General features: G+C 39.8%; 1 protein-coding gene across 2 annotated transcripts in view; it reads right to left on the bottom strand.

The window, feature by feature from the left end:
• The window catches only part of jph1 (junctophilin 1), a 71759-nt gene extending 55874 nt beyond the window's left edge, over positions 1 to 15885 (bottom strand). For both annotated transcript variants that reach the window (XM_008108601.3, XM_062979333.1), the window contains exons 1-2: positions 15324 to 15885; positions 7541 to 8297 (exon numbers count right to left, since the gene is read on the bottom strand). In XM_008108601.3, coding sequence (XP_008106808.2) covers positions 7541 to 8297; positions 15324 to 15702 — 1136 coding nt within the window. In that variant the 5' untranslated portion in view covers positions 15703 to 15885. The remainder of the gene's footprint in view (positions 1 to 7540; positions 8298 to 15323) is intronic.
• Positions 15886 to 17895: the final 2010 nt, after the last annotated feature.

Below are 17895 nucleotides of genomic sequence, written 5' to 3'. Positions count from 1 at the left end.
ACCTTTCATATTTTTTTCCAAATTTTGTTACATAGTGTAATTATAAATGGAGCTTCCTTTTAAAATATGTTATTCTTGATCAAGGAACAATTTAACTATATGAACTCTTTAGTTTAACCAACTTTTGAGAAGCAGGAAAACATGTGTTATAAAAATAGGAAAAAATAACCAGCAAAAATTATTTTGTCTTGCTTAGGGTCAAGCAGAAATGAAACACATTTCCATAAAAGGAACTGAGAAAATAGAAACAAATTTAGGGATTGCAATGATGTAATGCACAATAAACAAACCACAAGTGGCAGATATTTGACCTTGCTCATCTACTCCAAACTGCAAGTGAAGCTAAACAACAGCAGTATGCACCACCACAATGCCAATTCTAGAGGATCTCACATCACCGTGACAATGAAATACTGCCTATCACTTTAGCCACTGGATTTCCCTGGCCCAAATACAACATAAAACTATAAATCTGAATCCAACTTGATCCACTTAGTTTTATTGGATAACATATGGCTTTATCTGGAAAAGGTATACCAGTAACTTCTGAATCAGTTGATAAGTTGGAGGCTAGTAGAATTATTTTAAAATTACAACACATTGTTAAAACCTTGAAACCTCTCACAAATTACCATGTTTCTTTCTAAATTTCAGTAATGCAACTACAGTAGAGTCTCACTTATCCAACATAAATGGGCCGGCAGAACGTTGGATAAGCGGATATGTTGGATAATAAGGAGAGATTAAGGAAAAGCCTATTGAACATCAAATTAGGTTATGATTTTACAAATTAAACACCAAAACATCATGTTATACAACAAATTTGACAGAAAATGTAGTTCAATACGCAGTAATGCTATGCAGTAATTGCTGTATTTACGAATTTAGCACCAAAATATCACGATATATTGAAAACATTGACTACAAAAATGCGTTGGATAATCCAGAACATTGGATAAGCGAGTGTTGGATAAGTGAGACTTTACTGTAGAAAATTGTAGATACAAAGGAAATGAAGTATGTACATACAGTATATACATACTGTAACCATACAAACTATGCTATTGGATTCACATAAATAAGAGCATTAGTGAAAAACAGACATTTATTTTAGCACTAAATATTATGCAAAGTTAAACATGCCTACATAGATGAGTTATGCAAGTTAAACATGTATAACTGATCTTTGAGTTCTGTCATCCAACTGGGATTCAATAACTAGATTTTTTACACGTTTGATAATATTAGCTACTTTCAGAGAAAATTAAGCCATTAGTTTTGTTTTCTTACTTGTCATTTGAAGAATATAAGTTTCCAAATATTGCATGGTCTTAGCTTACCAAAAACTGTAATTCTCAATTTTTTAGATCTGAAGGTATTCAAAAGTACTATCATATTAGTACAAAAGTAAGCAAAATGATATTAATATCTTTAGCATCAGCTGAATCCTATTCCCAAACACAATGTTCATATTGCATCTATAATAAGCAAAGCATTTTAAAGATTTGCAAGCCACTACTCTTGCAAGTGCCCAGTTTAGTGTCTTGCGTAAAGTGAGACTGATAGCGTCAGCTTAATCCAGAGTGGAAAGTTGTCTGCCCTGCACATAATTCCACAGGGTTTGGCAGGGCAAATTGCTAATGGTCAATGGGGAAAGGATCTGAAGCAAAATGCCCGTACAATTCTTGGTCCTTAAACTAAAATGAACAAAAGTGAATCTCTCCCGAAAATAACTGGTAAGAGGCACCTTTCTAGATTTCTAGAATCCTTTATAAACAAGTACAATACCACAGATTCAGAATCTAGAGATTGTCTTATATCCCCCTGCCCCAGAAATATTTGTGGGTTTCTTTAGGTTTTCCAGTGCCTTTCTAAGGTATTTCTTTGGCACAGTATTAAAAAAATATTTAAGATTCATTATTGTCAAAGGCATTAATGGCCAGAATCACTGGAGTGTTGTGCTGCTAGAACATGGCCATACAGCCCGGAAACCACATAACACTCCAGATTCATTATTATCCATGGATTCAAGTATCGATGGTGGGTGGAGGTCTTGGAAAGCATGGATATGAGGATTGTATTGTAGTACAATACATGTCTATTGTCAAAGGAGGCTGCATAGCAATTGTGGATGTACTGTAGCTGTACAGTAATTGTAGCATGCCACATTATTAGTATGGAGGACTAAAAGAATTACATTTCAGTTATTTTGTTTCTAATGAATGCATTCCCAGATGGTGATGCTGGGTGACAGCTGCTCTACCACATGGCATTTATAATATGGGGTTCTGCAGGCTTATAACTTGACTCTCATGCTGTTTAACTGCTATATGAAATAATTAGAAGAAGCAATATGGAGATCTGAAGAGAAATTTTATCTGTATGTTGATAGTCCCAAGGTCCATTTCTCCTTTACATCCAATTCAGGTGAGGCAGCGGATGCTCTCAACAGGTGTTTTGCTGAAAGAGTGTAAATAAAATGTTGCACTGTCTAGGTCATACCGAGGTACAGTTGGTCCACAATATCTGACAAGGAAGCAGCGTTTCAAAGTTCTTCTGGGTGAAGTGCACTCCAACTAAAACAAGTTTTCCTAATCTGGTGCTCTCCACATGATTTGAACCATTGCTGCATTGGCAGTATGGCTAATGTTCAGGAACAATGATGGGTGGTAACTTCAGTGTGTGGGATAACATAAAGATTTGAATCTGAATATTAAAGTAGCTGTCAAAGTGTCCTTCAAATAGGTTCAGCACCTTGGATAGCTTCTTTTAAATTCTGAATAAAAACCTGGAGAACACTACTACACTGGCATGGAAATCACCAGCTGCCCCTGGTTGGGGATGATATGCATGGTCTAAAACATCTGGAAAACATTGTAGTTTGGTGAGGCTCTCAATTTGTCTGGCTGAGGATTGTAAATACTCCTCCCTGAGATGTAAATCCTACGATTTCATGGTGTTACCTCAGGTGCTAAAGCGGAAACATGTATAATTGAAAGAGCTCTAGAACAGTGGTTCTCAACCTGTGGGTCCACAGATGTTTTGGCCTTCAACTCCCAGAAATCCTAACAGCTGGTAAACTGGCTGGGATTTCTGGAAGTTGTAGGTCAACACCTCTGGGGACACCCAGGTTGAGAACCACCGCTCTAGAAGCTCAGTACATGAATCATATTCTACATTGCTGTGTCACAGTCCACCAGAAATGATATCAAATTACCTATAGTTACCCTTTTCATTTGTTTTAGTGTTTTAAAAGAGACTGGGGAGAGTCATGACTGGAAAAGGCAAACTACCTTACTTTGGGGTACTTTTCGTGCATTTGGTCAATTTTGGGATGACAATTTCCACCAAACAGGTCAGGGACCATTTTGGGATACTACCAAATCACTTAGGTGTTCAAAAAAGGTAGTTTCCACACTTTTGTTCTATTCTTAATATGAATCTGTTATTGGATTTCAGCTGCTCCCATCTTCTGATAAAATGTAGAGGTTTATACACCCAGGTGATGTTTGGTAGTAACAATTATAGAATTTCCTTGGTTTACATTAGCAAGTCTGATGGCACCAAGTCTGAGAGACAAGAAAGTAGATAATAATTTTAAAGGACCTGGTAGAACCTGGATCTACACTATAATCCAGTTTCTGATCCCAGATTATCTGCTTTGAACTGGATTATATGAGTCTACACGGCCATATAATCCAGTTCAATGCAGATAATCTGTATTCAGAAACTGGATTATATGGCAATGTAGATGGGGCCTGAGTCAGACAATTGTTCCAATCTAGCTCTGTATATCAGTTGTGACTGGAAGTAACTTTCCAGGCTTCAGACAGATTTTTTTCCTAGCCTTACATGAAGATCTTGATAGTCTTCCACTGAGGATGAATAAAGCTTGATCCTGCTTAACACCCAATATCAGACAAAATGGAATATGGGGTGATAGTGTTGGATGGACTGAGATACAATTCATTTTAGAATAAAATTATCATGCTGTGCAAAAGTACTTGGCAGTATATTTTTTAGACTTAATTTTGTGTCATATCTATTTATGTATCTGTAAAGCTTCTGTATTTAGATGCTTAATTTTATACCGGGAGGCCGTTTTCCGAAAATAATCAGCAATTAGTTGGGCAATTCTCAAAGCTAAAGCATGGATGCTGATGAGATCTTTGGTTGTTGTATGCCTTCAAGTCATTTGTGACTTATGGAAAACCTGTCATGGGGTTTTCTTGGCAGGATTTTCTTGGCAAGATTTTTCCAGAGAGGATTGCCATTGTCTTTCTTTGAGGCTTAGAGAGGATGACTTGCCCAAGGTTACCCAGTAGGTTTCCATGGTGAAGCAGGGATTCGAACCTTTGCCTCTCTGTGAGAGGCAAAGGTTACATACAACACTCAAATCACCACATCACACTGGTTTATCCATATAAATACCCCCTTCTAAATGGGCTTACTGTGCATGGAATCTATCTCCGTAATGCAACATCCAGATAATTATATTTTTAAATCCTGTTAAGTTCAAGTATTCAATTTCATAATGTAGACATATTTTAAACTTCCTTGGACTTCACTGGGTCTATATGCCTAGTGGAGTAATTTTTATCCAATTGTGGAATATGCATGTCACCAAAATATTCAATTAGCAATATATCATGAAGATGCTAGAGCTGCAAATATGCACCTTTACATTTTAAAATTGCAGAGTTGTAATGCATTACCCATAGGCTACTAAAAAGTACAATGGCACTATTCTTTCTGTATTTCAAGTCATATTTTTATATTTCTAAGTTAAATCCAGTTTTAAAATTGTTCACCATTATTTGATGTAACTAGGAAGGAACCAATGATTACAATATCAAGGAGTATTGGAATGGGAGATTGGAGACTGGTATGGAGTTGTTCAGTACAGTGGGGTCTAGAGGTTTTTTAAGAAGTGGTCGTACCACAGCCTCAAGGCCCACAGGGACCTTGCTCTGATGTAAGGAGGCACTGATCACTTTCCTGACCCACTCCACTAATCCACCCCTGGTCTGTTTTATGAGTCAGGAAGGGCAAGGGTGTACAGCACTCCAAGAATCCTATCCACATCCTTAGTGAACCAAGGAGCTGGTTTAACTCTACTTCATGAGAAGGGATGCCTTGTAGCAATCGTGTCTACTGCCCTGGTCATTTCCCAGGTTTTCTTTTTCTCTCCGCTGCAGGAGTTCATTCTCTACAGCAGTTTCCGATGGAAACAGTAAATCGGTATGTAATGTAAGCAGTTGGTGGGGGTGGAGAGTGGGGGGTGGAGAATAGGACAAGAAAATCTCCATATCTGCATATAGCATTTATCCAAACAACATACTCAAAACCTACAAAGCATATTGAGTATTCTGCCAATCCTTGCTTAGATCACTTTTCTGCACTCTCCCATAAATTGATGTATTTTCAGTGAGATGCTTCCCTTCAATTTCCTGCTCTGTATAATTAGAAGAAGAGGAAACACTTTACTGCAGACAACCTAAAAGGGGGTTGGTTTGTTTAAAGGAGTTGCCATTACCAAGGAAAGAAATGAGTGTATATTATTTTAACAGCATTTATTTCAAATATTTGATTTCATTGGTTATTACAGTGTTAGGGAGGAAGTGAGATGTTACCTGGAAATGTATATAAGATTCTATCACCAAGTCCTTTTTAAAAAAAAGGAAAAGCAGCTTCAGAAGAATAATCCCAAGTGGCTAAGCAATGAGGAAAGTTACAGTTCATACTTCTGCTCACTTGACATTTTGCTCACTCAAAATCCAATTATACTAAAATTGCTTTTGCAGTTGTAGGAGAAAATGTAACAGGTGAAAGAGCAGGTTCCATTCATAACTAAATCTGGTCTTCAAGAATGAATTTGGAGAACAGTCCTGCAAAGCTCTCAGCATCCTTCAAGGGATCTCCTTTTCCTTTTCTAAAAACAATATCATGGTACTGCATTTTATTTCTTCATGGGCATGGTTTTTAACCATTCTGCTATAGTTTGTACACTAGATGGATGAGTGAGCAAGTTCCATACCATTGCTATTAATGAAGTCGACATATTGTACTTCCAATGGTACTAAACCTCAGAACACTATTTTCCGGGCAGCAAAAATGTCAAATCTTGCGAGTGAATCCATAGCCATATAGTTTGGCACTGTACAGGTAAGTCTGGTCAGACCCAGCAAAACCCTTCAGGATTCTTAAGACAAATTAATAAAATGTGAATTTCTCTGTCAAAATGAAAATGTCTTAAAAATAGAATGGACATTTATCCAAAGTTACAGATTATTCAGGTTGCTTTTTATTTTTCAACAAAGATTGAAACTGTTAAGCCATTGTCTAATAAGATGGTTCCTTGAACACATTTCAGACTAAGCTCCCAATGCAACACTCTGCTAGCTGATAATGCTTGCCAAGTTCTTCCTTACGTCTTTATGGAATTGAGCTACCAACATTCCTCAGAGGGCATATTGTGTAATCATGTACATTTCCTCTCTAGGCACAAATGTTTAAAAGTAAGATCTATAATACTCATCGACTTCATATATTTAATTAAAAATTCTTTCCAATGTGTAATTCAAATGCGACACTTCTGCCAAGCTCCAGCTTTTAGAAACTATCATTACTCCATGTACAGTGAATGTGCCACTGGAGATTTATGGCCCACAAGCAGGTTGATGTAATCTAAATGTCAAGGGTCAGTTGCACAAGGTCATTTTTTAAATAGTGTAATATAAACACATCCTTCCAATTGATATTACAGAATATTTTCTTGCAAAGGCTGCAAGAGAAGTATTCAAGAACATTCTCCTACAATTATTTTATGTAATATTCTTAACAAATGGTTTGGGAACTATAATTTAAAATGACACCATTTCTCAGAAATATATCTTTATTATATTTGTAAAACTTATTTTACACCAAAGACATTGATTCTGTGTTATTTTTGAAGAAATAGCTCACACTTTGGTAAGATAATAATATATTTCTAAGATAGCTGTTTGAAAGGTTTAACTTCCCACTAACAGGTTCTATATTCCTGTTAACTTTATGTACAAGGAAACTCTGACAGAAAGCCTGAAGAAGAACATTTACCTTGCGACAGATGCAACTATATTGTAAGGTGGTCAAATCCATACTCAGAAAACCAATTTTAAGACACCCAAGAAGGATTATATTAATGTATATGCAAAGATATGCACACTATATTGGATCCAAACTTACTCAGGCTTTAAAAGAGATTCAAATAGGACTTTCCTTAACCATTGATGGACATAATTCCTGTTAATTTTAACGACTATGACTAAATCTGGATTCAAGGTACTATTATTTATACATGGAATATTTTTATCTTAATCTTCAGCATCACTAGTCCCAAAGTTGCTAATAAAACATAAAATTTTGACCCTCTGACTTAAAGGGGAAATACGGAGCAACACAATCTCATTCATTCCAGTGCCTTCAAATCTTTCAAAACTATTGAATCAAGTTTTTGTCACTAAAGCAAAGAACAAAAACATGCTTTGAAATGACATACCTTGAGGTTGCAATTTCCACCTTAGTTCTTGCCATAGCAGCTGCACGCTGAGCACCTTCGAGTGCTCGCTCCACCTTTTCCTTAGTTTTTGTGTTCCTTATTGGTATAAGCTGCTTCCTAATTCCACGGACCAAAATGTTGTTTTTATACTTCCCTTCTTCTTTGGTGCCATCTGGAAACATGGTACATCCATAGCCATGCCTCTTATTGTTCAGCCACTCCCCTTCGTATTTCATACCGTTTGAGCGCTCACTAATACCAAATCCATTACGCTTATCATTCTTCCATTCTCCCATGTATGTTTCTGTTGTGGTGGCATCAACGTGGTCTTCTGTCAGGCAGTAATCACAGTCTCCATCTCCAAAACTAATGGTAGAGTTGGCATCACTAGAACTAATCCTGCTCATAGCAGCATCGCTCCTGACTGAGCTACGTTTGCTAGAAATCGACGACTTTGATTCAGATTTTCTAAGTTTTATACTACCGAGAAGGGATCCTCTTCTGAACAAACCTCCTTTTTTCTTGCTGCCAATACCTTCAAGATCACTCTGAAAATTCAGCACAAACCCTCCTCTAGTTCCAGCTGGACTGTCTGATGTAATATCATGTAGAACAGTGCCATTGCTCTGCTCACTGCGCAGTGAAGCTAGAGATGTCCTCAGGGGGGAACGGATCACAGTCGCCATGCCATAGGGAACACTTTGCCTCATGCCATAGCCATGTCTCATCCCTCCTGTCCATTGCCCTTGATATGTACCTGTGTAAATAAATTAAAAGAAAATGAATGACATTTATATGTATAATCGGTCAAAAATGCAAAAGGTTCAAAATTGTTTTCCTCTCCAACATATCATTTATACAAAGTCATAATTAAATTGAGAAGAGACAACATTCTGATTACACATGCAGATAAAACTGTAATCTCTTCCACTCTCTCTCTCTTTTTCTAAATATATGTACTTATGCACACAATACATATTTGTAAATGCTTGCAATTTATATTACCAGATATTACTATTCTATTAATTAATGCAAAGTTGCTAGTGATGAGATATGGAATCTGCTTATGAAAAAAAGACCCATCTCATTGTGAACCCTTGACTTATCTCATCATGGCCAATCTCTTTGGAAAGAGTGCCACAAAATAGTGTATATGCTATATTCCTTCCCAAATAGAGTGGCCAGGTAAGGGCTATTCCATATCCTGGGTCTTGGGGATGTACGAGGGTGGGAGCTGGTGAGGAGCACACAGTGGGCCCTTGCTATCTGCTAGGGTTTGGTTCTAGGTCCCTGCGTCAATACCAACAACTGTGGACACTTAAATGCCACTATATATATTATATACAATGGCATCTTTGATTAAAATGACAAATAACTCAAATGAGAGCTAGAGATAGTTTGAGAAACTGAAATGGCAGGCTAAAGCAGGGTATGTCTTGTCTATACATCAGAGTAGTGCTTGGCATACACAGAAATAAAGGTATGTTTTTGGATTTTTTTTTAATTGAGCCATGGTAGAATCTGTGAATACAGAACGGGTGAATACAAAGGACTATTTGGACATTAGTTCTAAAAAAATGAGGAATATATATGCACACTTTTCATAGTAGCCCTCTCATATTCAGATTCCTTCCCCTGGCTCCAAAGACAGGAGAGAAAGATAAGGCCTTAGATACAGCAACCTTATTCTCAAACTTTGGCCAATGATCTATTGAAACTATAGCCTACTAAAACTAGAAACATACAGAAGCGCTTACTGGATTTGACAGCCAGCAATACAGACTGCCCTCTCCTTTCACTGCTATCATGGCCACCATCCATTACTGATGGGATTTTGTCTTGACAGTATTAGTCTCATATTGTGAACTGCCCTGGCTGTATGAATGTATAGAAAGGTTTCAAGAGGGACTTACTCCTATGGAAATGGAAATTAAATCATGGCAAACTTCTATTAGACTGAATACAAACACTGATGGCGCACTGAATAAAATAAACTTGTACATATTGAAATCTATATTTTAACATATGGCTGATATGTTCTGTTGAAAAGCCTGACAGCATAACTGAAATTAATGTATACTTCAGGCCACATATACCTTTATATCACTATCTTGTTATTAATTTATGATTGCAAAGAATATATTTTATTGTACACTTCAAGTGTTTTGAAAAATGTTGAAATATAAATTGATAAAAAATAATTCTATGAAACATTCCAGAACCAGAATTTGAACTCTACTGCTTATTTTCTTCATTTTTCATCTGAAACAGTTTACATAATCTTAAACTGTAAGCCTGTAAATAGGTTTTATAACCTACAGGAAATTACGCAACTTTTAAATATTCCTAGTCCTTATAAATTCAAGGTATACATTGAACCATAACTTACATCTCTGAACTTTTACCGGCAAGTCAACATATCCATGGCTTATTTTGCCATTTTAAAACAAAAAGGCATGATTTGAAACCGCTATCGCTATGGATCACAATAAAATTCCTATAGAAGACGTATTTTGTCAGATGTCGGTAAACAAAATTGTGGGTACTGGTCCCATGGACATGTTATATCTTGTATCTGTAGATAGTCTTGTAGGCTTCCAGCATAGAAATGTCCATTACCCACCTGCTGTGCTTAGGACCCATACATGCTGGTAGCTTTATATTTTAATTGTAAAGCAGCTAAGCTACTTTGGGCAGAGAAATAGTAGGGGACAATTAAGCCTTTATCTGTGTGCTATTTCTCTGTTATAAACAACACAACCCCACCAGGACAGTGTGGAAAAACACTTATCTGAAACCACACCAAGGGAGAGCCACACATAGGTACTATCAATTTGCTTCTGGTCTGAATTCTAGATGACATTAAAAGCTTTAAATGACCTGCAACCTTGATATTCATGGAGCGCTTCTCCTTATGCATACCCGCCTGAAGTATGCTGGTCTACCGCTTCCCCAACTACTGGAGAAAACAATTGTGGGAGAGGACCTACTCTACTGTGGCCTCCCAGTAATGGAATACCTCCCACAAAGGCTCAAGTGGAATCAACTTTGGTGTCATTTCAGCACCAAGTAAAAACATGGCTTTTTATTAAAGTCTTTGGAGCCTAATTGACTCCATCCAATTCTGCATTCAATTGTTGTAACTGACCTTGTTTTGAAATCTTATTTTTAACTTGTCACTTTGTTTCACATGCTTGCTGTCTGCTTAAATTAGTCTTACTGTCTTAAATTGTTTCAATTTGTTAAAAGTTATTTTATGGTATGCTGTTCTGTTCCAAAAATTCTATGCACTTGAAAATTTTTGTGCAGGTATATAACATATAAGCTGTTATGTGTGCTAGTATACAGGTAAGCTGCTACGTGGGGTAAGCCAAACTGAAAGCAGTAGTAAATCCCATCAAATTCTATGCCCATCACTTTAAAATTGGGAATTATATTTATATTCATAATTATAATTATAATTATATTCACATGTAGAACAATGTGCCATAGCATGTTTTTTATATGCAAGCTATGCAATATCAATGGTCAAAACGAGGAAGATATATCAGCTTGAGTTTTACTTACTAAAGTATTTTGATCTTGCCTCTTCCACAGAATGAGCTGGCAATGGGATTAATATACAGAACTAGCAATATTTCTTAAATAATTTATTCAGTTACATGTGTAGGAAAAAAACCAGTGCAGCTCAATAATTTTAAGTAAGTATTATTGTGAACATTGGGGCTCTATATTGTACATATATATATATTACAGTGTTCACAATGACAGATGTAAAGTAAAAAAAATTCTCAGGACAAGATGTACTTTGACCTGACCTGACTGAACTTCTGCTCAATGCCCCTTGTTACATTCATTTTGGTGCCAGAAAAAAAATTAGGGATTATTTGTCAATGGACTCCTCTTTAGAAACACCGTGCAGAAATTTCAGGCACTTATTTTAGATATGTGAGCTTATTGCTTTGGGTATTCCAGATCTTGTTGATATTATTTTTGGGCCCACAACTCCCCAATATCCCAGAGTTAGAACAGTCTCCAGTCATGATGCATGCTAATACATTTTCAGGTACTGGGTATTACTAGTTCAAAATGATTGGGAACACTGCTTTTTCTTCCTCCATAGAACTATCTAAAAACCTTATTCCTCATTAGATGTCTTTGTCTTAGGCTCCTCATCACTTGGGGTTGTGCCAACATATCTATGGAAAACCAACACCAAACAAATAATGCTTTCAGCACGACAGCTTCCAGCATGTTTTATAACTATTTTAATTAATATCATACAACTATATTCATGGCTATTTAATCTGTCTTTGTTTTTCATTAAATATTATATGTTTGCAAGATGTTTGATAATTAGGTAGAAAAATAAATGAACAAGTAAAGGATGGTGCTATAAGGTGCTACTTTGTGAAACGTTGGCTATCTAGTGGGCCTTACACAGATTAACCTCACAATTAAGCAGCTGATGGATGGAGTGTCAATGTGAGTTAGTCCAAGATCAAAATCTAAATATGTCCTAGAAATCACTGTGTTATCCCAGATAGGAATATATTCTTGAATTTTACGTTTCAAAGGAGCCAGTGAAATTACAGCACCTTTACAGCTCATTTTTAGAAGACTTCACTTTTATGGTATGTACCAAAAACTGTTTTCAGTGTTTTCCAGAGAAATCGAAATAGCTCTATCATATAGATATGCTGAGGTGGAAAATACAGGTTTTCTCAAGATAACCTAGGCAACCTAAATTTAAATCACACAGGCAGGTTCAGTTCCAGGATCACAGACCATGTTACCTACTGCAGCATGTCCTTGGCAGATAACAGGAGCGGCTAACAGATGACTGAATGCAGATTAAACTAATGTATGTTCCTTCAAGCTGCCTGTTGAGTTATAACAGATAACTTGAATTCCATATGGTTTTCTTAAGCAAAAAGTACTTGGATTTTATCCCCTTTAAAAAGTTTTAACCCCTGCACCATACAATGAGAGTGGTTAAAATTACAGGCTTTCACCACTCTTTCAATATTTGCTTATAGGAAAGCTAAGAGAGGGTTAAACCCAACTTTAGGACCACTGGAGTTAACTCCAAGTAGTAGGATGGGTGTGAACTTCTGTCTCTGCCCTGTAATAAAGGACAAGCTGTAAAAAGGTGCCTTCCTGTCGCGGTCTGTTTCACCCCAGAAGACAGCAGACCAGGAGCAGCGATACATCTTTTGCATGAAGTAAACAGCTTGCAGCCAGGCCCTCGGCTATGTAAGGGCGGCACGGAGGGAGTTAGGGTTGGGCTATTTATGGAGATGGCGGACACTTTGAACAATCCTGGTGGGTGAGGGAGGCTAAACTTTATAGCTTGCCCTGAGAGTTGCTGAAATGTATTAGAGGATGAACTGCCTTGCCTCTTCACCAGACCATACAGTGTATCCTCAAAAAATGTAGACAGCCTTTAACTGCTAATAGGAGCTATTGTGATTATTTGAATACATTTACATTACATAATAAATGCTATAATAATGATTTAATCAGAGTTGCAAATGCCACCTTAAATTATAATTTTATGGAGGGTACGGAAATTGTTGCAGCCGTGCATTGCCTGCATTGGGGAAGCACAAAGTTGCAAGCCCCAAAGTTGTGCTTATCATGTTGTAACACTTTTGCTGTTGGAATCGTTAATCTCATTAAGAGTGTGCAGTGAACCCTTTATACATAGCCATTGGAATTATACTGCTGTGGATACAAAAATCCATGGATGCTCAAGTCCCATTATAGACAAGCAATAAAATTGTGTCCCTTATAGGAAATGGCAAAACCAAGGTTTGTATTTTTCAAATTTGTGTGTGCGCGTGGAGGGGATATTTTCAAGCAGTGGGTGTCAAAATCTCTAGATACAGAATCCAGCATATCGAGGGCTGGCTGCATACATTTTCTGGAAAACAACTGCAAATTTTCCCTTACTAATTCAGAACTATACACTGTGGCTAAATGCTTTGGAATCCTGCAAGCTGTAGTTTTTCAATCCCTTTCTCCATCTTGACCAAAGAGAGCAGATGTTTCCCAGAATTCCATAACATTAAGGCATAGCCATTAATGATCTCAATCTACATGCATTCTACAGCAGCATTTTCCCAAACTCTGGCCTTCCAGGTGTTTCAGACTACAGCTCCACAAATCCCTGATGATCATTGGCTGAGGAGAGTCAAAGGCTTCTGTGATTTGAAATCAAAAACATCTGGAAGACAAAGAATTTGGGAATTATTTCCAAACTCTAGTCCTCTAAGTCCACTGAAGTGATGCCAAAATGCATTCATTCTACAGTCTTCAACTGCTAGGGCTCAAATGCCATGGTATCCCGGCAGTAGTAATTTTACAAAGTCTTCATTGCTGAAGAGTGCTGGGGTTGGTCCCTTTCCAAACTACAACTCCCAGGATTCCATAGCATCAAGCCGTGGAACTTTAAAAACCCGGAGGAATGTATGGGAACCATTCTACTACACCTACTGCAGGTCGACACTGCTTGAAATCGATGCTATAGAATTTTGGGAGTTGTAGTTTTGCAAAGCCTTCTTTGCTAAGAGTGCTGGTGCCTCAACAAACTACAACTCCAATCTCCTTAAAACACCTGGAGAGCGAGAGCTTGGGAATCTCTGTTCCACAGTTGAAGAAAGAGAGCATGAGGAAGGGTGAGGAAACTCTGTACAGGCAGTCCCCAAGTTACGAACAAGAGAGGGTCTGTAGATTTGTTCTTAAGCTGAATTTGTATGTAAGTCGGAAAGTCTAACTCCAGCCAAATATATCAAGGTGACCAACTGCAACATTCGCACTTGCCTCAGGTAGACAAGAGTTCTTTCTCCCACCCTGGACCTACCAGAGATATAAAAACCTCACTGGCGTAGTTTTCAATATACCTCTGAATCTTTGAGGATGCCTGCCATAGATGTGGGCGAAATGTCAGGAGAGAATGCTTCTGGAACATGGCCATACAGCTTGGAAAACTCACAGCAATCCAGGCGGTAGGCTGTTAGGAATTGTGGGAGTTGAAATCCAGAATGACTGGAGTGCCAAAGTTTGTCCATGCCTGGTGTAGGGTTGCGGTGGTGTCAAACTGCATTCATTCTCCAGCATAAAGTGCACTTTTGGGCAGAGAAGGCTCAGCCCCTGGTCAGAGCAGAACTCCCAGGGCTCCACTGCAGATCGAGTGCATTCCTTGAACTGCAGGCATGGGCAAACTTGGGCCCTCCCTCCAGGTGTTTTGGACTTCAACTCCCACAATTCCTAAGAGCGTGGAGGGGAATTGTGCATGCTTCCCTTTTCCAAAGCATGCATATGTGTGTGTATATATATACATACACACACGCTTTGGACAGCATAGGGAACGGTGAGCTCCCCTGTGATGTTTCTTTTGGAAGATTCCACCTCCCTTTCTGTCCCTGTGAGCATTGGATTTTGAAAAAAATTGCCTTGTGGTGGAATCAAGGACTGTCTGGTGATAAAACTTCAGCGGAGACCCCCTTTCCCCATGATAATAACTCTTCCAGGAGTGGATTTCCCTTCTTAGGGGTAGATTTCTCTCGCTTCCTGTTGTCTCGCCCCTGTTCTTAACTGTGACCCATTCGCGGGGGGCTGCCTGTACGAGCAGTAGGAGCGAACTTGGCGCTCCTTTGCGGCGGGGTCGGGGTGGCGCGCCCCCCAGCGGCGGCTCCTCCTCCTGCTCCTCTCTCTCTCTTTCTCTCCTGGGCTTCCTTTGCTGCGCTTCCTCCTGCTCCTGCGGCGGGCCTGGGCTCACCTCCGTCTCCGTAGGTCTCGACGCCGTAGCCGTCCTGCAGGCCGTTGCTCCAGGTGCCCTCGTAGCGGGCGGGGTTGGCCAGGCTCTGCCGCACGCCGTAGCGGCCCTTGAAGCCGTGCGCCCACTCCCCGCGGTAGGTCCACTTGCCCTTGGACTCCACGCCCAGCCCGTGCCGCTTGCCCTGCGCCCAGTGGCCCTGGTAGGTGTTGCCGCTGGGCCAGGTGTAGGCGCCCACCACCTCGAAGCCGTGCGCCCACGAGCCCGCGTACTCGCCCTGCCCCTTGGGGCCCGTGCACAGGCCGTGCCCGTGGGCTTTGCCCTCCTCCCAGCCGCCGCAGTAGGTGCCGCCATCGTCGAAGTCGAACCGCCCGCCCGTCATTCGGCGCCCAGACCCGTCGACTCCCCGGACCGACCCTCCGCCGCCTCCTCCGCCTCCTGCTGCTGCTGGGCTCCGGCTCCGAGCGAGAGCGAGCGAGAGAGTGAGCCAGTGCCAAGGCGCCGTCCCAGGCACACAGCCTCCGCGCCGCCCTCTGCTCCGCCCCGCGCTCCCCACCCGAGACCGGCTCCCACCCGGGGAAAAAGGCGGAGCTGCCCAGCAGCAGCAGCAGGAGGAGGAGCAGGGACAGCAGGTGCCGCGGGATAAGAGCGCGGGGGCGCGTCCACACTGTAGAAGGAACTGCAGGGGAGCCCTGGGAGTCCTACTTTGACAAGGTGCCCCAAAGTGCAACTTATGCTGGAGAATGAATGCGGTTTGACCACCTTTACACTGTAGACCGGACCCTCCAGATGTTTTGGACTTAACTCCCACAATTCCTAACAGCCAGTGGGCTGTTAGGAATTGTGGGAGTTGAAGTCCAAAACACCGGGAGTCTTGGAAATAGCAAGCCTCTCACTATTTGTTTATGAATACAGTAGAGTCTCACTTATCCAACACCCGCTTATCCAACGTTCTGGATTATCCAACGCATTTTTGTAGTTTTCAATATATCATGATATTTTGGTGCTAAATTCGTAAATATAGTAATTACTACATAGCATTACTGCGTATTGAACTACTTTTTCTGTCAAATTTGTTGTATAACATGATGTTTTGGTGCTTAATTTGTAAAATCATAACCTAATTTGATGTTTAATAGGGTTTTCCTTCATCTCTTCTTATTATCCAACATATTCTCTTATCAAACGTTCTGCCGGCCCATTTACGTTGGATAAGCGAGACTCTACTGTATATATTTGCTAACCTGTATTCTATGTGTGGGAGCCCCCCCCCCCCCCCCACCTGGTGGTGCGGCAGGTTAACTACTGAACTGCTGAACTTGCTGACCAAAAGGTCCCCGTTCAAATCCAGGAAGTGGGGTGAGTACCCACTCTTAGCCCCAGCTTCTGCCAACCTAGCAGTTGGAAAACATGCAAATGTGAATAGATCAATAGGCGGGAAGGTGACAACGCTCCATGCAGTCATGCCGGCCACATGAGCTTGGAGGTGCCTACGGTCAATGCCAGCTCTTCAACTTAGAAATGGAGATGAGCACCAACCCCCAGAGTCAGACACGACTAGACAATTTCAGGGGAAACCTTTACTTATTCTATGTGTATGTTAATCTGCCAGTTTGACTGTACCTCTTTGGTGTGGGAGGAGCTATAGACATGTGATTGTACTGAACATGTTCAGACTCAGGACTCCATTTTGTTATTCAGTTAGCTTTACACTTTGGTGGAGGTGGGTGCATGTTGCTGTTAGGACTTCAGTAGAGAAGTATGCTTATGGACTTCAGTGAGTACAACTATACTTAAAGACTATGGACTATTGATTAAGAATGATACCCTGTGTACTCAACACAGAGAGAAGCTGCATTCTATCCAGGGCCATAGCCAGAAAAAAAAATCAGGGGGTGAGGGGTGTTTGAAACTTTTTTGTTAGCGAATCATGAAGAGTAGTTCCATAACGCAAAATAATTTAGAAATCAGGCTCCATCAATAAACTTCAGTGGACACTCAAGACAGATAAACTTCAGTGGATACTCATGGGGATTTGGTTAATCAATTAAAATTCATGAGTAAACCAGGGGGATTTGAACCCCTAACCCCCTCCTTGGCTACAGCCCTGATTCTATCCATACCTGAACTTTGATAAGAAATGTGCCTGTATGGTGAATTAATACAAGATGTTTATCTTAAATTAAAAGGTTTTAAGGGAGTGTATATGTTTTAGGCAACTGCAATTACAATTTCAACTAATAATAAATAAATAAATATTATTATTACAATTTCAACTTCAAAGAAACAACCATCCTCTGCTATCCAAATATGTTTTTGTAGTGGCATGTTTTTGTCCCTGGCCATCCAAAGACATGGTTCTTCAGTTTAACAGCTGAGTTACTTGTGTGCCATTATATTAATGCTTGTGAATATCACTTGTTCTGGATTATATGGCTGTATGGAAGGGCCCTCAAAAGGTTAATATCTATCCACACTAAACAGTTTAAAAAGAGTTCAACTGCCTTGGCTTCATGCTCTGCTAAAGGGATCTTTTACGCAGCCATATAACCCAGAATATCAAGGCAGAAAATCC

The sequence above is a fragment of the Anolis carolinensis genome, chromosome 4 (assembly GCF_035594765.1).
Source record: "Anolis carolinensis isolate JA03-04 chromosome 4, rAnoCar3.1.pri, whole genome shotgun sequence".
Taxonomy (NCBI): domain Eukaryota; kingdom Metazoa; phylum Chordata; class Lepidosauria; order Squamata; family Dactyloidae; genus Anolis; species Anolis carolinensis.
Note: the sequence above shows the minus strand (reverse complement) of the source record. Positions and strands in the feature narration are given on the sequence as shown.